General features: G+C 41.0%; 2 protein-coding genes across 2 annotated transcripts; one reads left to right on the top strand and one right to left on the bottom strand.

The window, feature by feature from the left end:
* The first annotated feature begins 21 nt into the window (after positions 1-21).
* unc13d (unc-13 homolog D (C. elegans)) lies at positions 22-17351 on the top strand. The gene is made up of 35 exons (XM_085465530.1): positions 22-80; positions 1095-1285; positions 2135-2161; positions 4304-4357; positions 4471-4527; positions 4616-4723; positions 4817-4876; positions 5089-5155; positions 6424-6604; positions 6685-6729; positions 7223-7294; positions 7375-7444; positions 7533-7637; positions 7919-8011; positions 9278-9378; positions 9797-9914; positions 10195-10316; positions 10406-10496; positions 10586-10642; positions 10732-10829; positions 10926-10977; positions 11075-11205; positions 11627-11744; positions 11834-11986; positions 12075-12170; positions 12252-12458; positions 12541-12615; positions 12898-12977; positions 13095-13209; positions 13923-13994; positions 14083-14166; positions 14247-14367; positions 14456-14579; positions 14671-14891; positions 16398-17351. Exons 2-35 carry the CDS (start codon positions 1226-1228, stop codon positions 16508-16510), a joined length of 3348 nt encoding a protein of 1115 aa, XP_085321656.1. The 5' UTR covers positions 22-80; positions 1095-1225; the 3' UTR covers positions 16511-17351.
* unk (unk zinc finger) lies at positions 16530-27046 on the bottom strand. Its single transcript, XM_085465531.1, has 15 exons — positions 26717-27046; positions 25995-26204; positions 24356-24532; positions 24129-24259; positions 22766-22901; positions 22536-22653; positions 22358-22442; positions 21970-22265; positions 21766-21831; positions 21483-21666; positions 21295-21396; positions 20999-21184; positions 20738-20919; positions 20342-20602; positions 16530-18017 (listed from the first exon to the last, which is right to left on the bottom strand). Exons 1-15 carry the CDS (start codon positions 26863-26865, stop codon positions 17862-17864), a joined length of 2439 nt encoding a protein of 812 aa, XP_085321657.1. The 5' UTR covers positions 26866-27046; the 3' UTR covers positions 16530-17861.
* Between the last annotated feature and the right edge of the window lie 58 nt (positions 27047-27104).

The following is a 27104-nucleotide window of genomic DNA, read 5'->3' as shown; positions in this document are numbered from 1 at the left end:
TTATTGTGACAGGACAAGATCCCTGAGTGGAGGACAATGACCGCTGCCATCCAGAAGGACTTCGAGAAGAACAAATCAGGGTATGTTGAGTCTAAACCGTGGCATCTCTCCATCAATAGCCAATCACAAATATTTCTTGTTTCCATGTGTCTAAGTATATACTTTGAATTAGGAATTGTGCTTCACTTCTCCGTGTGCAGACTGCCCGAATAGAGGTCCACAGCTATGCAAGCCAAATCTTTAACTGCCTGATAATAAAATACTGCAAATAGTGTCTCCTGAACTTCTCTCAATTAAAAAAAAAACACCAACTCATTAGCCAGTCTAGCATTGCGTGCTATATAGACGTGTCTGGACAGGCACCACTCTGTATTTCTTAGGCAAATGCCATTTGAGCTGTAAATGCTAGTCTGTGAACACAGATCCCACTAAATGATCTCAGGACCTTGCCCCTTACTCAAGGAGTCTGATCAGAAATATGTAGATCAGACAGTGTCCAGCTCTCGCTATTTAATTTTCTGGTACCTCCTCAACATTCTTCAGATTGCATTAAATGTGCCCTCCTGGAGAAACTAGATTACCTGTGCAACCAAAATAGCCTGCAGATACTGTCTTATGCTACAAGTAGTGACAAGGACACTAGCAAAAAGCAAAACAAGAGAATAATATCACAGGTTTAGTCGGCTGTACCGTTTTTTGGAGCAGCGTATATGAACTCATAGTGGAGTAGTATAATGGAGTAAGTCAACATTCTAAATAAACACAGGTAAAACTAACCACACTCCACAGACAGGCTGCACTGTCTCATGTTACACGCAGTTTCATTATTTAATTCATCATCTGTCAAGTTATGGAAAATTTGCTCCCAGGACATAAATTTTATTTCATAACGCGAACAGTGAATGTAACCTTTAAAGCTTGATTTACAACAAATCTCATGTCCTGAGATGTAAAACACTGTGTGTGTGTGTTGATGTTTGTATATGCAAAGGTAACAGGGAGCCAGACCAGTATTTTGTATTCAAACAAAATGTAGGGCACTAGATGAAGAAAAAGTCATAAGTCACAGTCATTGACATTACCACCTTCTACAGGAAGTGATGACTTCCGGCTGCTGTGTGACAGTTCATCGAAACACACCAAAGCACTCAGCTTCCCTATATCGCGCACACTAGACTCAGCAGCTCACGAGGCAGGAGTCTGATGATCTTAGATTCGCATCAATATGTCAAGTCAAAGTGAGCCCACGAACAAAGGAGACAATCTACTGCAAACACCTGAACAGGTAAGGACTACAGTGCATTTCAATATGTTGGCATGATTGTAGGCTACACAATATTTATTTAAATTTGATTCTCCTTAAGTTATTAACTACTTATGTTACACGGTGATCGGGCCACAAGCAAACTGATGATCCCTTCAAATATTTCTGCTCTGGGTTTGAAAGATTTTCCTGGTTTGGTTTTCAGTGGCTTGTTATACTAGCAAAGCTTTTTTGCATTTTAGGGTAATTATATAAAAATTAAAAGAAAAAAAAAACATAAAATGGCAGCTACAACAGTGTTGTTGCATCCGAAGTTGAGTCACTGTCTCCAAATGGCTATTTTGAGATGCTGTGACTATGATTCATTATTATTTTAGGGGGGGAAAACATCAGATCATGAAGAATTAAACATATTTTTCACAAAAGTGTTTTGCAATCATTTACTTTTGAAGGGTTTGCTACATTGGTACATAATGAAAATGCTGTACTCGTGTGCATGTGCGTTTGTTGAGGTTGGGTACGTGTGTATCTGCATAATTATTTTCAGACTATGTTTATAACGATTCCCTTTCAAGTGAATTTCCTGGATTGTTGGTTTGCTTTTGCTTCCAAGTCAGTTTCATTATCAGTGACAGAGGAAGTCTCTTGCATAGGCAGGCCTTATCAGAAACTTTAAAGAAGCACTCGCATTTCTTCAGACCAGCATTGATGTACTTTTTGCACAGGAAGAACTTGTAGCGAAGGCTGTAGTGACTTGAGATCACATTTAAATTCCTGTTAGTTTCAGTTTGATTCAACTGAAGTAGTTGCTTTTTTTTTTTACATCCATTTAAATGTGCAACATAAGCACCTTTCCCTTGTTTTTTCCAGGAGCATGGCTTACCAAGACTCAAACAGGTAAAAAAAACACACAAACAATTGGCTTGGCTGTGATGAACTAAACCAGTGTGTGTTTTTGTGTGTGTTCGGGGGGGGGGGGAATTTAACTAAACCAAACTAGCCAAACTGAAAGACCAGAGCCTAAAGACTCTGTATCACTGTTCTCAGCATGTTGACACTGTCATATTTATAGATAGTTAGATGTGTAATGGTTAGCAGGTTTATTCTAATTACCACTCAAGGCTAAATAATGGAATGGATTTATATAGTTCCTTTCTAGTCTGACCACTGAAAGTGCTTAGACTACATTAAGTATACACTGCAACTACACAATTTACCTTTCTGTTATACATGATCACCATTTTTAGAAGTCATGTGATGCAAGATCTATTGATCAGTAAAAAGAACAATAACTTGTTGAGTTACTATTGAGATGTCTCTCTCGCTTTCTCAAAGCTTAGCTGCTGCTTTTGTTCCAAGAGGAAAAATAATCCCATCGCAAGTCATTATGCTACACTTGGTACAAAATGTACCCAAGTTTTTTACTAGTGGAGATTTCATCCTCTTGTGACAAAAACTGTTGTACTAAATTTTAAGTTAATCCCTCCGATAGCGGTCAAGAAATTTTATTGCAGATCAGCTTGGTTGCACTGGCTGAGAAAAAGTCAGATATCCCCCCCAGAATCATTACGATAAATCCTTTAAGAATAGCCATTTCGTTCTGCTTATCCAATGCGGGAAGGGTTGGAGCATACCCCAACTCCAAGAAGGAAAAGTCAAGGAACACATGGGACAGGTTGCCAGTTTATTGCAAACTTACAAACCAGAATTGCCAAAGAGAAATTAACCCACATATGTTTGGACTGGTGGAGGAAGCTCGAGTAGAGGCAACGTGAAGAATATGCACTTTTCACTTAACATCTGCAGACCTTGTGCAAGTCTGTCCTGTAGATATTGGGAGAAATTGCTAAATTACATTATGGTGATACTAGAGAATAAATCTGTAAAATTCATCTTTTGAGGACCATGAACATCTGTGCACAATTTCATTTCAATCCTTCCAGTCTTTGTCAGGACAGCACCTTCAAAAGTCCTCAAAGTCATTAGCAAATGTCCTCTGTGGACAATGTCAAAATGTACAAAATCTCAGGAATTTTTATAGGGAATTTGCTCAAAGAGCTGCCAATGTGACAAGTAGATATTGGACTATTTTACTGAATATGTTAAAGCCAGGAGGTCTCGTTATTAGAAGACTTTGAATGTGTGGACAATCCTTCCCATAGTTATTGTACTGGCTTTGGTACAGGAAAGTCCCCTCATGAACAGGGGAACAGTTACTAGGACATATCCTCTTCGAACAATGAATGTCACAAATGGTAAATGGCCTGCATTTGTATAGCGCTTTTCTAGTCCCTAAGGACCCCAAAGCGCTTCACACTACATTCAGTCATTCACCCATTCACCCTGGCGATGGCAAGCTACATTGTAGCCACAGCTGCCCTGGGGCGCACTGACACAGGCGAGGCTGCCGGACACTGGACATCTTGTATAAGTCTGTGAATAGATGTTGGATTATTTTACTAAATAGGTTAACGCTTTGACACTGTGGTGGCACAATCGGTGTTACCCTCTGTACACAATGAATGTCTGTATAAAATTTAATCTAAATCTTTCCAACAGTTGTTGAGAACTGTGTTTCAGAATTCAACCTGGAGGTATTGCTAAAGAAAAAATCAAGTTGCAGACAAACCAGAACACGTCCTATAAGAAAAGTGAATGTCAAAATATGCAGAATCTTTGTGGTAATTAGTTATGTAGATACAAATGTATCTACATAGGATACTAAGAACTAAGGTATCTACATGAGGCAAAAAAAAAAATAGAAATTTGGAAGCTTTGATATGTTGATTCTAAAGTAATATAGAGAAAGTTGCATTGTATGAGGATAATGAATGGATTTTATATGTGTGCATAATTTCATGTCAAGTCCTTCAAGTTGAATCTATATTTTTCACTGTACAGAAATGATGACGTTTTAGATCGTAGATACGATACCTTCACTAACTTGAAACTCACTGTGATCCATTGTAATCCATTGTATAGTTTTAAAATGTTCCTTTCATGTCTGCTTTTTGACGTTTTCTGTGTTTCCCTTTCCAGTTTTCACCTGTGCATACACGTAAACTGGGGTTGACAAGGAAATTGAGAGGGAGGGTAAGTCACCCTGCATGTGTTTTAAATGCTTAAATTTCAGGTTAAAATTATGCATGATTCCCATATTTATCAAACAGAATCATGGAAACATAGTTTTCCCGTGTCTCCTTTAGGATTTTAAAGAAGATGAAAATCCAGAAGAGAAAGCAAGGAGACACAAGGAGATGGAGGTATAATCACTTCCAGTGTATGACTATGTTCAGCACATAAAATGGCATTTTCAAACAACGTTCTCAATCTGATTATGTCTGTTAAAAGCTCAAGCCTCTGTATAAGGAGCTACTGTACACCATCGCACACAAAATGGGGAAACCGTCTTCAAATGAGATTTTCACAGATGACCAGCTTCGACGGTACATCCGAGAGGTAAAAACGTACACGCGTGTATAACGGCACTCATAACTTTCCAACTGCGTTGGTGTGCAACTAGATGATTGTTCAATCCATCCTATCTACCAGGCTTTCACTATGACAGAATCAGAGCACGACAGTCTGCTGGAGAAAGTACAGAGCACAGAGGTGAGAAAAGGAAGTCTGCATACTTGTTCCAATAAATGCGATGCTGAAGACCACCAACATCTATTAATAGTAGTCATAAGAATTCTATTTTCCACTGTCTTTACTGTGGCAGAAATGATGTCATCAGTATGTTTAATGCTGCAAACAATATTACATTAAACAGTTAATGCTGTTTAATGTTGTTTTATTATCTAACCCTCTTATCCATCCAGCCCCCAGTATATTGTCTGATGGCCACTGTCAAGGAAGCCAAGGGAATTCTGGGAAAAGACATCAGTGGTGAGTTCTTGCCTTTCCCGTACAGAGAGGGGGTTATCACTTTTCAGTGATGTGATGATTGAGACTCCTTTTAATGTGTTTCTTTTTTAGCCAGAGATTCTATATCGATGTTGATTTCAGCTAGGCTAGACTTGACCAGACTGCACATCATCTTACTATTTTTTGTTTGGGGGTTTTCTTTCTTTCTTTTCTTTCTTTATTTTTTTAAAACAAAGAAATAGAAATTATACTATGAAAGTTATTAATCAATCAAATTTACTGTGTGTGATCACCTAAAAAAGTCAAACACCGAAAGTGCCTAAAAAAACACGATCATATACATTTAATGCAAAAGCAGACATAGCTTCCAAATGGTAATGGATGGATTGACATTAAAAAGTGCAACTTTGGGTATTTCAGATTTTCCCTTTTGAGCTGGAATGTTTTAGAAAAGCTGAACATTGTGCCTCTTTGCTGCCATCTTTCCAGTACTGTGGATTATAACTAAAAGCCCCAAAACTCATGATATAAAATGATGATTGATGTCTAAAAATGTGATTAAATACTAGCAACTTAATGCTGAAGAATTGTCGTGTTTCCATTGTCATTGTTACCTTTTTAGCATGTTAAATTAGCATTTAGCTTGTAAGCTACAATTGAAGTTTCTTACATGATGGTGGGGGGGATTGTTGTCTGCCATGTTCTTGATACAACCATGCTAGAGAAAAATGTGTATGACCTGATTGGTTAGCGGTAGTTCCTGGAGAATTCTGGTTAATTTCGTAAATAGACTGCTATTTATATAGTATCTTTTTCCTCAGTTAAGTCTCATCCAATGGGGTTCTGCATCTTACCCAAGGAAAACTTTGGGATGTGGACTGGAAGAATCAGGGATCGATTTGATTTGATTTATTTTGTAGACAACCCTAAACTGCCAGATGGTTATGCAGCAGTCTCCAGCCCTGTGTGACTGGGGTCTGATTCATTGTCGCCATGATTGTCACAAATCCGAAATGCCAGACTAGTTAATGTCGTATGGTTAGTGTTCCTCTGTTTGCAAATCCTGATAAGGTTAATAGTCTATAGTTTATAATGTGCATATTTTCTCAAAATGATTATCCTCAGAAAAAAAGAAGTGAAGATCTTGTGCCTTCCTTCTAAGAATCTTTAGTCATTCTCCTCTACCAAACGTGATTCATATTTGAATTTACTGAGTTTACATTTTTATGATTGGTTAATCTCTTTTTGGAGGTGACTTGAGTTAATCAAAAACTGTTTGTTTTGAACAGGTTTCAGTGATCCATACTGTTTGCTCACTATAATGGAGGATGAGGAGGAGAGTCGGACTCGCCAGTCCAGAGCCAAACCCCTTAAATCTGTCGTAAAGGATGCAGTATCACATGATAAAATCTACCAAACAGACATTAAAAAGCAAACTCTTAACCCCATCTGGAACCAAACGTTCATACTGTGAGTCACAATTCTTGATCATTTCTGCTGAAGTAGATTGAAACGCCCACATTACCTTCTACTGTTTCTCTTCCTTTCAGAGAATTTGGACATTTTGCAGGTGCCAGCTTCCACCTTGAGATGTGGTGAGAAAAACAGAAACCTTCACTTTGTTTGTTTTAAAGTTAATTAATTATGCTTTTCCTTATCTTCTGTCAAATATATGGAGTTACAATAATTAAATTAAATGTGGTCAAAGTCTCAAATGATGGGTGAACAAGAGATTGTGCTACAAGTGAGCCCAAAGCTCGGGCTTGAGACTACTGTCCTCTCATGCATACAGAGCTCTAGCTGTGAGAACAGATGCCCCACCCACCTGCTGTTCCTAACATTTGTTTGTGAGAGGCAGCCAATCAGAACAAAGTGTGCTTGAAGGGGGCAAGAATGAGCTAAAACTGTTTATTTCACAAAGACGGCTAGCTGAAAGGATTAATAAGGATTAGCTTGAACTGCCCATCATGCAAAGCTGCTCTAGTAGGGTGCAAAAACAATAATATGGCATTTGAGATGAGCATATTAGATTCCCTATAAAATGGTCTTTTCACTGCATTCCTTTGTGCTGTGCCTTTTCTGCTACAGGGACAAAGATGAAGAGGTGTCACTCACACAGAAACTAGAGGAGTTCACAACCAACCTAAATAATTTAAGAAGGTATTCTACTTTCTCTGTGACTTACACATAAAAAGTTGATTATGCAAAACAGCTAAGTGTTTCTACTCGTACCTGTTTAGGATGATCAAGGAGGCCAAAAAAGAAAAAGGAACAGACGACTTTTTGGGAAAAGTCGTTATAAAACTGAAGGTATTAAATGATCTTATTTTTGTATCGTCTGTTTTTGCTCAGCGCTCTCTTTCCAGTCTAGTAACCATTTTCTATCCTCACACTACAGGAGCTCCACTGTACTGAAGACAACTGGTACACTCTGGAGCCCAGAACAGAGACTTACCCTAATCGTGGCCAGTGCCACCTTAACCTCAAGTTCATCCACAAAGGGGTAAAAAGATGCCCTCTTTGCAGTGTCCGTGTAGTTTTACAGAGCGTAGTTTTACAGAGCGTAGTTTTACAGAGCGTCTCTGTTAGAATAAATGAAGAAATGTGCACTCATGAAACCTCTTTGATGTCTAAACTTACTCAAGAAAGAGGAAGTGGATTCAATAACAGTGAAGTTAATGACACAATACTCTAATAGGAGAGACTTGCGCTTCTTGCACAACAGAGAACATAGCATTTATATGTCTAACAGAAAATACTTTCTATGTGTTGTGTGACTGACAGAGAGATGGGACCCTGAGCGCCGGCCGAAGCGCTTACGTCAACTACTGTGGCATTCTGCAGCAGTTTGTCCAGGCTTACATCTCAAAGCAACAGGTTAGGCAAACATCCTCTCAGCTCTTCTCAAAATCCTTCATCAGTCTCTCATTTCTCTCTCTTCGTGCTGTCTTTTTCTTCTTTAAAGGGACAGTTCACCAGAAAATAAACGTAAAGATGTGTACTTTTGCTTAATTACGTAGTTAACCCTAACCACTTCCCCTCTAATGCTCAAAGCACGAAAAGTTAATTTGAAAAACTCAATAAGTTTCTTTTTCTGTCCATGAAGCATAATAGATAATAGAAACAAAGTTCACTCGAAAAGTTCACAAACCTTCTTATGACCGTTTCATGTAGGAACTTTTTCCTTTACACCCAACTGCATCGAGTGTGGAGCTAGCTAACATTACCCATCAGCCAAGGGGGGCACCATCAGTGCTCGCATCTTGTCACAAGAGCAAGCCTCAAATTCTTTTGTAAAGTATTACGGTTGGTGGTTGTTGGGAAGAAAATAGTGCTTGCATGAAACTTCTCACTATTTGTTTCTGGATTTCTGGAAAGACAGTGATGGTGACCTTTTTATTTATTTTGTTTTATTGGATTGGATTTAGCCATTCTGTTCAGAAGAAGACAACTAATTTTACAGCTGGGATCTCCAAAAGTCAGCAACTCACAACAAAGAATATTTAGAGGAATAAAGCTTACTGTAGTACCGGAAATGTCTGTCTGTCTGTCTGCAAACTACACATTCAAGAGTTGCTCAACCAAACTTGGCACCCTTCATCTAAGTCCACTTAGAGATATCAGATATGTTGATGCCATCATGATGTTATTATCCTTTCTGATGATGTCAATGAGCCTTTATCCACCAGCAACACCTTATAAAAGCGTTTTATCATTTTAAGAACATGACAAAAACGTCTGATTTACATCTGAAAAAAGCTGAATTACACATGTCATATCATGATGCTATCCCATTACTCGGAAACCACTTATCAGCAGAGTATTTATGCACCTATCACGCCTTAATAAAAGCGTCATATCATTTTAATTTGACAGGATCTCATTTATATCTACAAAAGTTGAATTATGCAGGATATGTCAGGATGCCATCACATTGCCTTTACAACCACCTTTTTAGCCCTTATGCACCTGCAACACCTTATAAAAGAATCATGACATTCATCTTTATATTTAAACAATTGCACGGATGGACAATCGAAACAATACTGCAGCACAGGCCTGTAGTAGTACTAAAAAATGTCTGGATTTGATTTTAGGGTGAACTCTCCCTTTAACCTTCTGATCTTGTTTTGTGTCTCTCAGAGTTCTGCCCCGTGGAAAGGGGAGTTGTGCGGCGAGGCCCAGACTCTGCTCGAACTGTACGCTACGCAGAACGACCTCTCACCTTTTCTTCAGGACCTGGCGTAAGCACCATATTTAACATGTTGTAAATTTCATATGAGAAGAAGATAAAACAAGCCCTGCGTTAGCTGAAGAGAATCATAAACTCTAGATCTATCAATCTATTGCTATATTTTTATCATTTATCAGCTTCCAGTGATATTGCATCAGAGGTATGATGGACATATTGTAAGTCAGTGTGATCCAAGTCAAAGAATCCCCACAAAATGTAACTGAAACCTAATTACATTCGTCATTTTGGGATTTTACCAATACACATCAGTTAAAGACAAAATTAGAAGACTGTGTGTCAAAAACAAATTCACTTTAAAAATGGTCTTTCGAGTACATTAGTGCGGCTGTTAACCTTAGTTACTGTTACTGCTGTGCCAGCTTTCAGTTGTGCTTCTGAATAAATGTGGATGTGTGTGCCCCTGACAGGAAATGGGTGGCGTACAGTAAGTTGTACCAGAGCTTAGAAGTGGACTCGTCTGTGCTGTTACAGCAGCTCACGAGTATAGAATACCACTGGCACCAGCAGGAGCTGCCCTACCAACAGGTATAAGTGCTCAACTCACTGTCACACAGCTGCATAATTCAGAAGCAAATGTGCTTTACTGTGAGAATTTCTGAAAAGAGGTGAAGAGCTTTAACAGCGCAGGGACCTGCATACTTTCACTGCTAATGCAACCTAACTATGTCACCTACTTTTACTCGTCATCTTGCTTTAATGATGATTTTTCTGTCCTGTGATAGTCATTAATAAAAAAGTTAAAAGAAGCCAGGAGCTGACTTTCAATGCCAGAAGTGTTGAGGAAGGTGTTGCACTCTGTTATCAGAAACAGGAACTTGGGGACTCTCTTCACGGCTTCCTACAGTACGGCCTGTGTCTGGTGGCCAAATACAGAGACATCTTCCCTCCAACACCCAGCGCTACTCCGAAACTACACAGACTGCTCAGGTACACGTGGTTATAAGTGTTTACAGACTCGGCGGCAGAGCTGTTGTAGCTGAGGATTTTGATTATGAAGTACTTGTGCTTTTTTTTAGGATATTAGTCCAGATCTGTAAGACACAGGCTTTTCAGAAATTAAATCCAGCTCAGTTTGACCTGCATGATGAGGTCACCGATGCTATGCAGGTCAGTCATCATACTTGGGAGATTATTGCCATCTTAATGTTTAGTACATCATATAACTGTAAGTACTCATCACATTACTTTTATATCAGAAAGGTACAGAGGACTGGTTCGTGATCAAAAAGGGTTTGCATCAGCCGATGACTAAGGTAAAGTCAAGCACATCATGAAAATCTTACCTGGCATCTCCATTTTTATTGCACTACACTTACTATTTTTGCACTATGCTGTCACACAGGACCTCTCAGAGATTGGGAGCGCCCTCTCTAGGTTGATTGGGGAGGTGCAGGAAGACATAAAACACAACAAAGACGTTTGGAACAGAGTATTTGTGAGGTAAGAAGGCAATTAAATGTTATTTTTTACTTGGCTTACAGTAGCTTGAAATGAATGAAAACCTTCCCTGTTCTCATGATGTTTTTATCACAACAGTGCTGTGCAAGTTGATGTGTTCACTGTCACCTATAAGAGGTTTGACTCCCTGGTAAGTAGAAATGGAACAGTCCCTTCAAGCCCCGTCAACCTTCTTCTTAATGAATCTGGTCATTTCTCGCGACATTGTTCTCTCCTTTCCTCCACAGATTGCAAAAGAAATGAGGGAAACCTTGTCGTTAATGGAGGATCAGATGGAGCAGAAACTAGCCAACAGCCTGTTCCCAGTTTATCTGAGCTTGCAGGCCATCTACAAAGACAAAGCTTTCTTACAGAAAAGGTCAGAAATCATCACACTCAGTGATCTATCTTATATGGCAGCCCTTCACTTGTCCCATCGCTCCAAATGTACCACCCTGTTTCTAAAACAGCTGCTGGAAAACCTCACAATTAGTCATATAAACTGTTTCCTTATCAAAAACCCTAAAGATTTTGTCAATTACATTGTGTTGGATACAAATTATTCCAATCACTGCCTTTTAATTGTATTAACATTACACGTGTGGGCCCAAATTTGCACAGAAACCGGGTTGTATTCATGTTTTTTAAAGTGGTGCTGACACTTCAGTTAAGCGTTCGATCCATTTTTTAATCTATTTATTTTTTGTTTGTTCAGCTGAAGTTTAAATTCCTTCTGTCAGTACTTTGGAGTTTAATGCAAGTAATGTAATAGGAGCTCAAGAGCTTGTTTGCCTTTTCAGGGGAGTGCTAGAGCTGTCAAACTTTCATGAGGGTTTCCGAGAGGCTCTGCCTTACTGGCTGAACCAGGCATTCAGCACCACTCAGGACAGGGTGGAGAGGGCTGTCCAGGTGGACCAGGTAAATGACAGAAGACTCTTATTGTAATGTAAATTTCTTCCACAAAGAAAAATGTCAATATATATTTTTAAACCCTTTCTTCTTCTCAGCTCCAACCACTGCAAACTGGTGTTGTACCAATAAAACACAGCTCCTCAGCAGTGGACCTGGTGGCGTGCATCCAGCCCATCTGCCAGCTGTGGGAACAGCTGTCCTGGCCTGACCCCGAGGAGGCTTTCATGCTCATGGTCAAAATCACCGAGGTGCATATATCAGATTATAAACTGGTTACATTACGTGATTGTTGGAAAGATTGTTGGTTGTATATCCCGGCTTTCTGTGTGTTTTCAGGATGTTTGTAAGATTGTGGTGAACTATTGTAAAATCCTAAAGGAGAGAGTCAGGGTGCTGTCTAAGAACTCTGACCACGGCTCTGCTATTAACATGGTAAGAAGAAGAAAACAACAAAAATAATCTATAGGAACAAATTAATGCTACAACCAGATTGTCCTCCTCCTCTCTGTGCAGTTGTGCGTGGTTGTGAATGACCTGGAGCACTTGCGGACTGTGTTGACCCGACTTCCCACGCAGCTGAACTGGGCAGGGCTTCGAGACAGGACTCACGATGTGATAGGAGAAAGCCAGTTCAAAAACACGCTGCCCTCACAGCTCCAGCAGGCCCAGAGCATCTTGGGCCGAGAGATCCGATCAGCTTTAGACACTCTTGGGAAGAAGGTATCGAAGACTAGAATGGAAAACTGGACAGTTTTTTAAAAAACGCTATATTTCACACATTTAAAATGAAATATCTCTTCAGTTAAACACAGACATTGAAACACACGTCAGAAACATGTCGACCAGACGGAGGATTCCTTCCAAATCCACAGAGGATGTGAGTCATGCCTGCTCTCTTCCAGTCTTTTGTCCAGTTTTCTCACCTCATCCCCAGTTGGTCACAGCAGACGGCTGCTCCTCCTCTGCCTAAGGTTTCTTCCTGTTAAAAGGGAGTTTTTCCTTCCCACAGTCACCAAGTGCTTGCTGATAGTGGGTCTGATTGTTTGGCTTTTCTCTTTAACTCACAACATAAATCACCTTGAGGGGACTGAATTGAATCAAGTCTATGTGAACTGAATTTCTGTGTTTGCCTAACATTTAGCCTCTTTTCTGTTCTTAGGCTGCAGCCCCTCTTATGCGCTACATAGAGCAGGAGCTGCAGTACATGAATGAAAACTTAGTTCAAGAGAACTTCAACAGGTACTGAGCCTAATGTCTGATAGCTCTGCTTGTGTTGTGTATTTTCCAGTAGTTTGTTTTCAGTGTCTCAAGAAAGTTTTCTAAAGAGTGTCAACTTATTTTATCTTCTATATCCAGTCTCCTGACTCCTCTGTGGAATAACTCAGTGAAAATCATCCACCAGGTGGCTAATCAGCATCAACTGCAAGAGGGGCTAATGGTGTTCTCCCAGAGGTTGCTATATACACTGCAGGTTGGTCCACAGCCACAGAAAACTGTCTGGCTGTCTTGTTATTTCTTTAAGCACTCTTCAGGAAAAGTTCTCCAATCTTCTTAACATTCCAAGCTCCTCTTTGAATGTTGGCTCCGTTCTTCTGTGATGTTGAGACTGTTATATCTCTCATGACCTCCTCTGTATATACTGATGAGAATTTATACCAAAAATATCGAATATCGATCTATCACTCAATAAGGCCTGTTGTCACTGATTTTCAGGAAGGTTCTTATGTAGTTTGGCATACCTCAGCATTTTTTCCTACCTTGAATATGGCATCTTAACAGCTACCCTTCCACTAAGAACATTTCTCATGAGGTTTTGGTGACGTGTATATTAACCAAGGCCTTCTAAAATGATCTCTCAGCTCCTGTAAGATCTTTGCTGGATTTTGTCCTCTTTCTTAAGGACGTGGCTTTGAGTACTGTTCATCTGCTATTCTTTATCATCCTTTTTGACTTAAATGGGGACCACTATTTACCAAATGAACATCATGTTGTTTCAGTTAGACTTTAAATTAGTAATTGAAACTCATCAGTAAGGTTACTGCAGTGTACCCAGGTTACAGATCAATGAAGCAGACGAGCTGTGACTGCTGGTCATTAGAACAACCATTTTGAGCGGACGTCATCAAAATAAAAAAACCCGTAAAAAGCGTAATAATTTATTTTTGCATTTCTTGAAAATGTCAGTGCCTTGAGCAGTGCTTCCACGCGGAGGGAAACGGACTTCCTCTGAATAAACTTCACTCTGATGAGTACAAGGTGAGTCTCTGCAGAAGAAGAAACTATTCATTTCACCGAAGAGTTTAAAACGATTTGACTTTATTATTTCACTCTTGTGTCTGTCGAGGCCCTCAAAAGCCACCTCACTCACCACTCCCTGAATAGCCAGCAGCTTGTGGAAAAGTACCTTGAAGGGAAAGTGTTTGAGCAGGTGAGTTTTGCAATAAACACTTATCACACAAATTTCTTTTGCAGCTCTTTTAGACTGTCACTGTCTCTGCTGATTTACAGAAAGCATACAGTGGGGAGAAATACGGCGCTGTCACCCTCCTAGCATCCTACAGAACATCAGACCAAAGACTCAGAATTGACGTGCTGAATGCAGTCAACCTCCTACCAATGGATTCTAATGGTGAGAACAGTTACAAACACATCCTGTTGATACAAACAGGCGCTCTAGATCCATGATAAGTATACAGTGACGTGTGCATTGACGGCAGGTCTCAGTGATCCATTCGTGCATCTGTGTCTGGAGCCTTACCACATCTTTCCCGAGGTAGAACCTCGCTGCACTCAGATCAAAAACTGCGATCTCAATCCCCTTTTTGACGAGGCATTTGAATTGTAAGTAGTTCACTCTCATACGTGAGCCTGTGTGGCTGTCTTCTTTCTACGTGTTTCATCTCATGTATCTGCCTCCCCTCCTCTGTCGTAGTCTGGTTTCACTGGAACAGTGTCAGGCCCACAGCGCTTGCCTGGTGATCACAGTCCTGGACCACGACACCTTGAGGTCAGACGACTTTGAAGGCGAGGCCTTTCTGTCCCTCAGATCAATACCGGGAGTCGCTAAAGAATCCAAAGGAGATGAACTCAGCTTACAGCCAAATAACGTTCCTGCTCAAATCCGCCTGCCTCTGATGCATCCTAAGCCTAACAGTACGTCAGTATGTTAAACTTACATCACAACAACAGATGCCTCAAGGCGCTTCATATTGTAAGTACTTGCCTATGCCAGAAGGTTTGGCATAGGCAGTCTCAAAAGCATGAACATGCCGTAGAACAGCCGTCCCAGCCTGTTTTGCACCACAGACCGACCTTTAAGGTGTCGCAGGTAAATACAACAAAATAAAACCAGTACTGGTACCAAAAAAAGAAGATTTGTTTCCTAACACGTGGGAAAAGACCAAGGGAAACCTAACAATAAAAACGATTAAAAAATAAAGCTAAAAAACGATTAAAAACCCTGAAAACCGTAAATTTGACACTCTCGCGGCCCGGTACCAAACGACTCACGGACCTGGGCACCGCTGCCATAGAAGGTCTTTAACCTATCAGCAGGGACAGTATCTGCTCCTTCATGGAAGGAGGAACAGGATGAGCACTGCCAGAGCTACAAAATGATCTCCAGCAGGCCACTGGTGTGAATGTTGATGACAAACAGACTTATTGAGGTTGGCATGAAGTCACCACTGGCTTTTCATAGATGAGAGCAGGTTAACCCTGAGCACATGTGACGTCCGGAGATGTCGTGGAGAATGTCTAACATTGTTAAAGGTGACCAGTTTGGTGGTGAGTCAGTGATGGTTTGGGAAGGCATATCCGTGGGTAGATACATAGACAAAGCAACAGCAACCTGCCTGCCATTAGGTATCAGGATCAAATCCTTGGCTCCATTATTAGACCCTACGCTGGTGCAGTAGGTCCTACGTTCCTCTTTGTGCACGGCTTCACAAGATAAGATCATGCAGGCAGTTCCTCAAGGATGATGAAATTAATTGCACTGATTGGCCCGCACACTTGCCTGATCTAAGTCCAACACAGCACCCCTGGGACGTTATGCCGCCAGGTTGCGCCTCAAACTGTCGAGGAGCTCATTGATGCTCTAAAGTGAGCTTGTTAGTCCCCATAGGGAAATAGTTCCTCTGCATTTAACCCATTCACCCAGTGAAGCAGTGGGCAGCCACCAGTGCAGCGCCCGGGGAGCAGTGTGTAGGGACGGTACCTTGCTCAGGGGTACCTCAGGGTAGCCGTTCAGTGGAGTCGAACCCCCCGACCTTCCGATCATGGGGCCACCACTCTACCTACTGAGCTATCCCTGCCCCCTCTGGTCCAGATCTGGGAGGAGATACCTCAGGACACCATCTGTCAGCTCATTAGGAGCATGCCCTAACTTCCGAGTATCATTTTAACTTGCTGCAATGAAATTTATACTAGCCTGCTATATCACTGTTTCACTTTGAAATCAGCCCTCTGTAGGTTTATAAGTTTCATTTCAATCTCACAATGTGGCATCCCTTTCCTCCCTAACCCATTAACCATATCACTATAGACATCACCATCACTTTTTTTCCATTGAGATCTGATGTGTTTTTAAAGTGTTCCTTAAATTGTAAATCATCAGTGGCACTCAAGCCTAACCCATGTTTGTGTGCATTTCTGTAGACAACAACATCCTGCGGTTACTGGAGTCCAGGAAAGGAGACCGGGAGGCGCAGGCTTTTGCAAAGAAGCGAAGACAGAGAGAGAAACAGTCACAGGAGGCCATTCAGTCATAATGAACACACAGAAACAAGCTGTTCCTCCAAAAATATACAATTTGTTTTAATGATCTGTACCAAAAACAATGAAAAAAATCCACTCAGAAGGAAACACTGGTGTTGCATGAGTTGTGTGTGGACCTTATGCTGAGCATGAGTTTACTGAAGACCATCACAGTGATCATGAACACTTTGAGCCTCACACAGCTTTACATACCTGTATGCTTCCTGATGCTTTGTCTAATCAGTGCAAGAGATAAGTATGACATCACTTAACTGTGTGTGTGTGTGTGTGTGTGTGTGTGTGTGTGTGTGTGTGTGTGTGTGTGTGTGTGTGTGTGTATATTATATTATATAAGACTACATTTGACGCTGAAATGTCAAAGATTACTACAAATGCTAAAATATTGGCAGATAAACCTGTTGCGCGTTGATTTAAACACAGCAATGGGGCCGGTTTTAATAAAAATACTTATGTCTGAGTTAACATGAAAAAGTAAAAATTAAAAATATGTCTTTTCAAAGAGTACACAAGTTGACTATGTTTGCCTCGATTGTGTTAACATGCTTATTCTTCCAGTTTATGTAGAAGAATATTAGACCTGAGTGCTTTAAACAGAGGCCATCTGTTGTAAATTCAAACAAATATTCCTACTATTGTTTTTATATTTCTGTTAACAATGACCAGCAAATAATTTTAGCTAAAGACAGGGAGAAAAAAATGCAGTAAAATCTATAAATGTGATATCAGTAGACTGGGATATCTTCTTTTTGACTGTAACAATATAGACTCATTGCTAGATGAAACTAACCATGCCCTTTAAGTGTTTTCATTCAGACCTCTTGATTTTTGTTAGGATGGCTCAAAAATATTAAACAATAAATAAAAAAATAAAGTCAAATAAACTGCTGACCTGTTGCACATGGATGGAAAACACTCTGTTTAGAGTAAAAAAAAAAACATAATTGAGAACTATTTGTGTAAATGTTTCATAGCTAGGGTTACACAAGAAATGACAGCAGGTCTTAAAGTGATTTTCACAACTCAGGGGCAGGTGGAAAGAACAGTGTTGCTGGTCAAAAGCATCATCTAGTTTAAAAAAAAAGAAAGAAAAGAAATTGTTCCACTGGAAACATCATTCAAAGTTCCACATTAAGAGCTTTTACTTAGTGACTACAGCTCACCAAGCTGGCAATTTGTGAGTAAATCTCATCTTAGAAGTACACAACTAGGTCAGTGCTTGATTTGTTACCAAATAACAAAATGACCTCTGGGTAATTCTGAACTGTTGACACAATTCGAGGCTGGTGTCTGTGGAATCAGGACTGACTGGTCTGGAATCTGTGGTGGTCCCACTGAATTGTGAGGTCAAGAGAGCTGCTGTTCCAGGCTCTGTTCAGGGCACAGTGGGCAATCTGTAGAGGTGGAGCAGCCCTCACACTGTAGTCCATGGCCACAGGGCAGCGACACCGAGCCCTGCTCTCCACACGTCACGCAGCACTGTCTCTGTTTCCTGTACACCACCTTAATAAACACAAGAGGGACATGTTAACATCTCTTAAACTGGACAAAGACATTAATACATGGTTATGTTCATATACAGTGTTAGTGAATCATCAGGTTACTGGGTGTTTGTCAGTATTAGTCATACATACATGTAAGTTACTGTCACACGTGTCAGCCACTGCAGTACCTTACAGATATGTCGTTTTACAAGTCTTGTTGTAGTAAAATGCCTTTTATCTATAGTAATTTGTATCAGTATGAATAAAGTTAAAGACAATCTATCGTTCTTTCCTTTATTTTCTGCCATATATGGATGGCTACAATAGTGGAAACTCAGGTTAAATACAGGTAAAGGTTCAAATAATGAAGCCAGCACATATAAAACAAGTTCTATAAACAAAAGCTCATGTTTAAAACCTAAATCTCTGTATCAGACACTTATTTTTTGCTCTTGGCTCTGTAGGATGTCACACAGAGACAAGATCTCTCTAATATGGTCATGTCCAGAATTGTTTCTGAGGAGCAGCCAATCAGAAAAAAGTGGGCTTAAAGGGAAGCAAATCGAGGTTGAGCCTTACTTTCAACTATGATCATACAGTTTACTCTCACAGAGCCTAAAAACACAGAGCTGAAAGTTAGTATAATAGACCAAAAACATTTTTTTTGTCTAATTTTGAAGTTGTGGGATTTGGTTTCTCCATTGCCATACAGGACACCGGCCTGTGATGGGAACATCAGGGCATGCTCCAATCTGTTTTAGAGTGCTCTGACTTTCCACAGGGCTTTATTTCTCCCCCCCTTATAAGTGAGATCAACATAATTACTTTGATGGGCTGCCTAATCTTGAAGAATCTGTCTCAACTTATTGAATTGGCCATAACTAGGAATGAGTCAATTCAGATCTTAGGTTATTTACGTCACCACAGCCACACCCTATTGCTGAAAGTATTCACTCACTCATTCAAATAACTGAATTCAGGTGTTAAAATCCCTTTCATGGCCACAGGTGTATAAAATCAAGCACCTGGGCATGCAGACGGCTTCTATAAACATTTGTGAATGAATCAATTCAGAAGCGGCTCAGCCACAAAGTAGCAGTCCACATAAAATCACAGAGTGGGGTCAGCTGAGGTGCATAGTGCACATTGGTGTAAAGCACCTCAGCATCCACCACTGGACTCTAGAGCAGTGAGGGCGTGCTCTCTGGAGTGATTAATCGTGCTTCTCTATCTGGTAATCTAATGGGTGAGTATCCAAGGAGAACAGTACTTGTCTGACTGCACTGTGCCAAGTGTAAAGTTTGGTGGAGGGGGGATTATGGGTAATGTTTCAGGAGTTGGACTCAGCCAGTGAAAGGAACTCTTAAAGCTTAGTATACCAAGACTTTCATGGTCCTAACTTTGTGGGAACAGTTTGGGGATGGCCCCTTCCTGTTCCAACATGACTGCTCCAGTTCATAAAACAAAGCCCCCAAAGACATGGATGAGAGAGTTTGGTGTGGAAGAACTAGACTAGTCCTGACCTCAACCTTTGACCTTTGGGATTAATTATACTGGAGACTGGAGCTGTTATAGCTGCAAAGAGTGGGACAATATAACATATGGTGAAGAATGTTTGAGTTCCAGAACGTTTTCAGTTTTGATGCTACCTTCAAAAAAAAAATGAACATTTCCCTCTTGTTTGTGTGACTTTTTTTTCTAAAACCCGGTTGCTCGTTTTCTGGTTGTGGGTGGCACTGTCCCGTTTTCATGTTTCATGCTAAAAAAAACAATTTCAACACAATTTCAGAATTATATTAACGCTGCTTTCCTCGTGTAGCCAAGATTTCTAATTAAAGTCTAAGTGTGTGATGGAAGTTTTGATAGAAAATTAGGTTAATAAAAAACATGAGATCACTAATTAAACTACTGCACTTCTGTTGCTAAGAAGACAAACTGGAGGAATGTGGTGTGACTGTAACCCTCACTGTGCTTCGTACCATTTCAGATACTAAACAATGACCCTTCATCTACCATCTTTGAGATAGGCTGGCCAGCTTTGTGTGTTAGCCTTCTTACATGTGCTATCAGATATGAAATATCACATAACTGGGACATTTTCTTTTTTTCTTTTAAGCCAGTATCAGTATCAAAACATTGATACTACTTTTTTTGACTGGTAAGATAATTTCTGAGGATTTCTGAGTAAGCTACTGCCTACTTACTTAATTAACTAAACATCTAAACTCCTTAATGTTCTATGTGGCCAAAAAGTGTTGGTTTGCTAGAACACTAGAGTGGATGCTATTCGACTTCGAAACAAGCAGTGTGAGGCTAACAGGTCGTGGAGGTTGTGGGTATTACCTGTTCCACAGCATGTAAGCAGGTACAAAGCTGAGCCTGTAAACTGAGGACCGACTCCAACGGCAGCCGGTGTAGTAGCTGGAGTTGGTGCAGTGACAGATGAGGATTATCTCCGCTCCTTAAGCTCTCCAGCGCCTCCTGCAGGAGAGTAGCTTGTCTCTGCGCCTCCTCCTCAGCCTGCCTGGCTCTTTCTGCTTCCATGGCTAACCGCGTTGCATGGGCACGTGACTCCTCTGCATCCGCTTTCAGTGCTGCAAACGACTGCGAGAGAAAGCAGGCGGAACAAATGACGTGCGGTCCAGATTGGGATTTGTTTCTTCTATTTCTGCAGGTCACGGCACACAAACTGCTGCTTCAGGGACACGCTCGCATTTGCATGCCCCACTACCTACCTACCTGAGCTGTGTGTCTCCAGCTGTGACCCCACTGCTTCAGTGTCCTGTGAGCTTCCTCCAGCTCCTGTTTGAGCCTGGAGGTCTCTGCACAAGGAGCAGAGGGCAGTAGGGTAGGAGGTGTACCAGGAGACCCCTGGCCTGATGGGAAGTGCTCCCAGATATTAGTACTCATACCATTCAGACCTACAAAGAAACAATTAAATATAAGCAAAATCATGTTCTGTATGAGACTATTTGATCATTTAAACAAAAATCTACAGACCTAAAGAGCTATGAGATGGTCCCAGGAAGCTGCTCTCTGATTGGCCAGGTTGGGACAGATGAGTAGAGAAGAATGGTGAAGCATGCGGCCTGACTGGGGGAGATGGTGAAGGTGAGCTAAAAGCAGCGGAGCTGCTAAAAGAGCCTGGGATGTTCACTGGGGCAGAACTCTGAAGCTGGCTACCTCCTGTAGGCCAAGAGAAAAAGAAATGATTTTTACATACATGTACATAATGTTTGATGTCAGACAGATATTCGCATGTCGATAATTCTGTGTGTGTTCATGCTTTCAAATACCGAGCATGACTCCCACACTGGGCAGAGCAGAGCTGCTCTCCAAGCTTCTCTCCAACGCCGACACACCAAAGTCATTCAGGTCGAGATCATCCAGGGCTGATTCTGTAACACATAAAACACCACAACTTACATATCTACTGTCACAACTGCGAGATATGTGGATTTTCTTTTTTTTCACTTTTACTTACCAACAACTGATTCCACCGTTTCACTAGTCGGGTAAAAGGGCAAGGCATTAGCATTCATTCCAGAGGATATGCTGGATCCTGGGGGTCCAAGCGGAGCAGGGCTAGGTGGTGTGGCTGCCAGACTAGAGGGGATACTGGAGGACAGACTCAAAGGGCTGCCAACTGGCAAAAACACCTGAAGGTCCTTATGAAGAAAGAAAAAGAAAAGGTTTTGTTACTTTAACAAATAAATAAGCAAGAAATACATTTCAAAATGTTTGATCGTATTAGAAAACAAGAAAACCTGTTTGTTCTGAGTTGATGCTAGTTCTCTGTGCCGCTGCTCTAGAGCAAAACCCCTTTGTTTGGCCTGAAAAATAGTGACCTTAAATAAGCAGGACAAATATTTTGCAGTAATGTCGTCATTCTAGAGATTATATTTCTTCAGTATATCTTAATAGGAACTCATACGACCACGTTCCCTTTTTCTCATGCGCGTCCTTCTTACCTGATCTTCCCTCTCAAAGCCAGGTGCCCTGCCGTACCCTCCCTCTCCCGCCCACGGAGACTGAGGTTCTGCAGATCCACTCATGTCCTCACACAGAGACAAAACGCTACCAAGAAAGCCCCGCTCTGCTACACATGAGCCTGCAGAAGGAGAGAAGGGGTCCGACATAGAGCAAGACCCCATGCTGTGACAACCGGGACTGGCAGAAACCTCCTGGACAGGAATAGGGTCTGGAGGCCTAGGGGGTGGAGGGGAGCTGGGGTTGGGGAATGATGGTTCCTCTGGAACAAAGGGCTCTGGAGGAGGAAGAAAAACAAAAATTACAAGTTGACTCATCAGGCGCCTTGGGTTTCTGAGACATGATCACAGGTGTTTTGTGGGGATTTACTTTCAACATGAGCAAAGGCACAGAAGGGCCCTCTGGGACAGCTGCCACACTGCTGCATGTCATTGCACTTGGTGGATTTATAGATCTGTAACCAAAAAAAGAAAAAAAAAAGACACTGCTTCACATCTTGGGTGATTTCCAGTCAAGTTCTATAAAATTTCCTCTAAAGGAGACAAACCTCTGGGTGGAACTGTTGTTCTGTTCTTGTGTGGCAGTACTGACATGACTCAGCTCCCTCACATTTACTGGGATCTCCCCACTCTTCACTTTGCTTCACCGCAGGACATGGCAACGCTCTGCGGTGGTAAGAAACAAACAATTTGCTTTAACAACTGAGCCCCAATTGAGCAACAACAATAGCCTCATGTTTTAAATGCCTTCTTTCTTTAGCACAATGAAACACAGCACCTGTATTTGTGCTTGTGTGGGCTGCGTCTCCTGTCTTTGCTGTTGTGATAATACGGACAGGCATAACCTTGACGACACAGGCGAGGTGGTTTCTTACAGAGCTCCGTCTTGTAATGGGACAGCACGTAGTCATTATCTGAGGAGACACAGAGGAGAGAGGAAAGACACAGTGAGGCAGGCAGACTGTAAGGGCAGATCAAGGGAAATTAGGTAAAAATATTTGACCTTACAGCAACTGGAAATCTATATAAACAGACAATCTCAAAATACAGCCCAATATGGATGGTGATTGGACCTGAAAAGATTCAAGACTTGTTCAAACTTGTACGTTATCACAACCTTTGAAAAACTGATATATACATTTAATTAAAGCAAAAAACATGTTTTTAAATAACATTTAAGAGGTTTTGTAAAAACACAACCTAATTTACTTCACATCTGTAAGCACTGTTTAACAAACGGCATCATATCAGATTTCTAAAAGGATACAACAGAGTTTTGGAAACTGAAATCTCTGCAGAGGATTAGAAATCAGTTTGTGCTGTAACTCAGACTAACACATTAGAATAGGTTCATGCAAACATGCATAACTCCAACCAAGTTGAATTGTTGCAAAAACGCTATAGCAAACATATGTTAATAAATGTACGCAAGCTAAGGTAATCCTGTATTACTGTGTTTGTCAGTGTAGGAAGACTAACAATTTTTCATGTTCTTATTAGAAAAGAAATGTAGAGATCCAGCTCCTAGTAGTCCAGTTATTTGTAACTGTTAGTCTGTCTGCTTATCAATCTTGCTTATCGGTTCCACTTGCACTGATGCTACAATCAGCTGATTTCAGTTCATGTGTTGGAGGAAAATAGTGGCAGTCTACAGCATGGATATTTGCATTATGCTGCTAACACAACTTCAGCTCTTTGCAACCATCTGCACAGACAGCATGCTAACGCTAAGCTACCTAAGAACCCACAGTGACGTTAAAGCAGAGTGAGTGCTGACCCCAGCCCACCAGCCAGACCCTAAGCTTCAACAAGTAAACTGATGAGCAGTCAGGCTACAGCCTCTGTTTCTACGTCTTCATGTTTCTAGAATCACTGTGGTGATCGCTTTAAGACTCCATGTCCTGGTTTTCATCTTTGCTTTGTGTTCTATTAAGAGAGTTTTTGTGTACTACTAAGAAACGATCTACAGCTACTAGCTACATCCCCACACACCAACGCAATCCATATCCTAATGACTACACACATATGATCTTTCTCTTAGTACTTAGGTAGGAACACAAAGCCGATAGTACATAGCAAAGATTGAGCAGTGAGCTGTTTTTCTGCCTGAATTCCTCCTGAAGTGGTGTTCCAGATGTTACCTTGCCAGCGTGGCTCCTCACTCAAGATCTTCTCTATGAGGGCTGTACTCGCTGCCTGTCCCGACTGCCCATCTCCTCCACCTCCGTCTGTGGTCCCTGAGCCTCCTTGAGACTCCATCACCTGCATTTCCCTGTGTAGCACGTAATGAGAAAAAAAACTTTGTCAACACACAGCCACACACATAGAAACTACTTCAAAGATCGCTTCCATGTTTTATTTGGTGTACCTGATGTCATAAACGGGGCTGCGTAGGTCATGTGATCCGTGAGCAAATGCACAGTGGGAGCCGTTCTTGCTGCAGTGGCCTTTTGCATCAGTTTCATGGATACACGATCCAGTTTTATAGTAGCGGAGATGGTACCTGCGCTCTGTGTCACCTGCTGTTCGATGCAGAAATGGGCACCTGGAATGTAGAAAAATAAAATTCAAAAATGTTAAATTATTTATTTAAAGGCATGCAAATCATGCATAGATTTCAATGTTTTTTTTTTAATTATGAACTGTTTTGTATGGATAGTATTTTAAAAAAAAAAAGGTAAAGAAAAACACACTTCATAATTCTTTGTTTGTGGCAACTGCTGATGTAAATAGGACTGTGAGATGTTTTAAGCACACAACATTTAAAGGACACTTTTGTATTCTGATTTGAAGCTCAAATCACAAAATATATACCCTTTGCACCTTTATCCATAGGTGCCAACCAGGACTGTACTGGTAATCAGACATGACATGTAAATATAATTTTTTATGTTTTTTGTGTCCATATGCACACAGCATACAGGTCGGCTTGATGGGCCGCTGTGCACTCTAACACTACCCTACAAGCACTGACAGCAGCCCATTGGTTCATTTGTATTAGAATTTGGATTGCCCCATCACTGGCTCGCCCCTACCTTCCCTGTGCAGTCATGCACCTTGTAGAATAGAGTTTAGTGTGGAAGAAGTGGTTGATAAGATGGCTAAACAAAAGGTAAAGCATGGAACTGAAAAGCTGAGAGAGAAAAAGAAAGAGAAACAAGAAATAAATGCAACAAAATGTGCCAAGGTAAGCAATATGTTAGCAGCTGCACCGTCAGTAGTACCAGCAAAAACTAGTAAGAAGTCGCAGTCACAAACAGTTGCTGCTGCAAGCTTTGGAGAAGTGCAGGAGGAGGGACATCAGTCCCAAAAAGAGACTTATGAAGAGACAGAAGAAGGGGTCCGTGGTAGGAAAATAGATGGAGGGACATAATTAATTAAATAAATGGGCTACTTTGACCATAACTAACCACAACTAAGATGCCATTATATGGTGGGCTGCCTGAACCAAAAATGTCACAGAACAGGAATCATGTTGCATCCTTTAGATCTCCATTTTCTTTGTTAATATTAAAATAGGTCATTGTGAGGATTGTACAGCACATTTCACTGGAGGGAGACCCTCAGAGTGACAGTACAGGTGCTAAAGCATCTACTAGACATACATCCATACAGTTTTGGCCCATTTGTGTTCCGAATTACCACTTTGATGCTTTTAATGGAGATAATAAAGGTCTATTGACATTCAGAGACCTACACAATTGCACAATACGCTTCATAAAGAACTTGAATTTGACATTCTCCTGCCAGATTAAACTTGAAAGGGCTGCTAAAACAACAACAAACCTGAAAATGTGGACATTTAGTTAAATACTATGTCTTTCTGTTTAAATTAACCTTACAGAGACTATACATACCACTAATATAGACCTTCCCAGACATGGTGTGGCCAGTTATGCCATTCAAAAACAAAACTTCCCCCTTACACAAATCCCTATTTTTGTTTCTGTTGTAAGTATAATCAAGGCAAGTATCTTGTGCTAAACTGAAGCCTTTGTTACACTCACTCATCTCCGTCGGGGCAGGTGCCTGTTCCCTCATCATATTTGGTACAGTAAACATCTGGGCTGTAGTTGAAGGTTCCGTCCCGTCTGCGTATTGGCCTGCGGCGTCGCTGGTTCAGGAAGTGCCAGTGGAAACAGGAAAAAGGACGGTGCTGTGTACATTTATGTTGCACGAACAGGGGACACTGCTCCGTTCTAAACTCCTTCAGATATCTGGGAAAGAGGTGAGCAGCCAAAGAGACTGAAATATGTTGTTGTACGGTGTCACCATATTTTGAAGTGGCCTACACAAATAGGAATATATTGATATCATTGAGTTTTTCACGAAGATAATCTCATAAAAATAATTACTGTTTTAGCGCAACACAGTCTCGGCAGCAGTGAGCAAAATTCCTCACGGAGATTTTTATATATATATATATATATACTTTCACAACACAAAGACTTAATGAATGCTGCCGTGACACACACACACAACAAAGCACTTAAACGATGCTCCACCGCACAGCCTGTAAGAAATGGCTACTGTTAATGTCCAACGTTAGGCCTCTTTATGGAGACCTACAGCGCTAAATAAGCACATTATTTGCTTTGTCCATTTTACGCAGGTTTACTATTCATGGAGTTTCCTTAAATACATTTTAACAGTTGTTTTCTGTGTTTAAGTGCACGTGAGGTTGTGTACACTTGTGTACACAAGCTAATCCCGCTAACTAGCTACGTACGTGTAATGTTGAGGTTTCTCGGGCTGCACGTTCAACACGGTTGCAGGAGATGTTGACCCCCCTGCAGGCGAAGACGAAGAGGACGAAGAGTGTCCTCCGGCACTCGTCGCTACCGAAGATGACGGGGGCTGTGGATACGTTTTAGACATTGTACCCTTCTAAACCCTAACAACAAGAAGCTTGTTTTTAGCTTACTGGCTAGCTATTCTCATTAGCTTCGAAATCCGCATTCTGTGGCGATGTGAGCCTGCGCAGGGCAAGAGGAAGTAATAGCAAAGGGACAACTAATAACACGGAACTATGGGATTTGAAGTTCAGTTATAACGTGACTAAAGCTGTGATTCAAAACTAAAGTGAAAGTCATAAAACACTCAAGATATTAACTGTC

The sequence above is a fragment of the Copadichromis virginalis genome, linkage group LG8 (genome assembly GCF_057382275.1).
Source record: "Copadichromis virginalis isolate Kocher_CV1m ecotype Utaka linkage group LG8, C_Virginalis_male_GT1.1, whole genome shotgun sequence".
NCBI classification, from domain to species: Eukaryota; Metazoa; Chordata; class Actinopteri; order Cichliformes; family Cichlidae; genus Copadichromis; species Copadichromis virginalis.
Note: the sequence above shows the minus strand (reverse complement) of the source record. Positions and strands in the feature narration are given on the sequence as shown.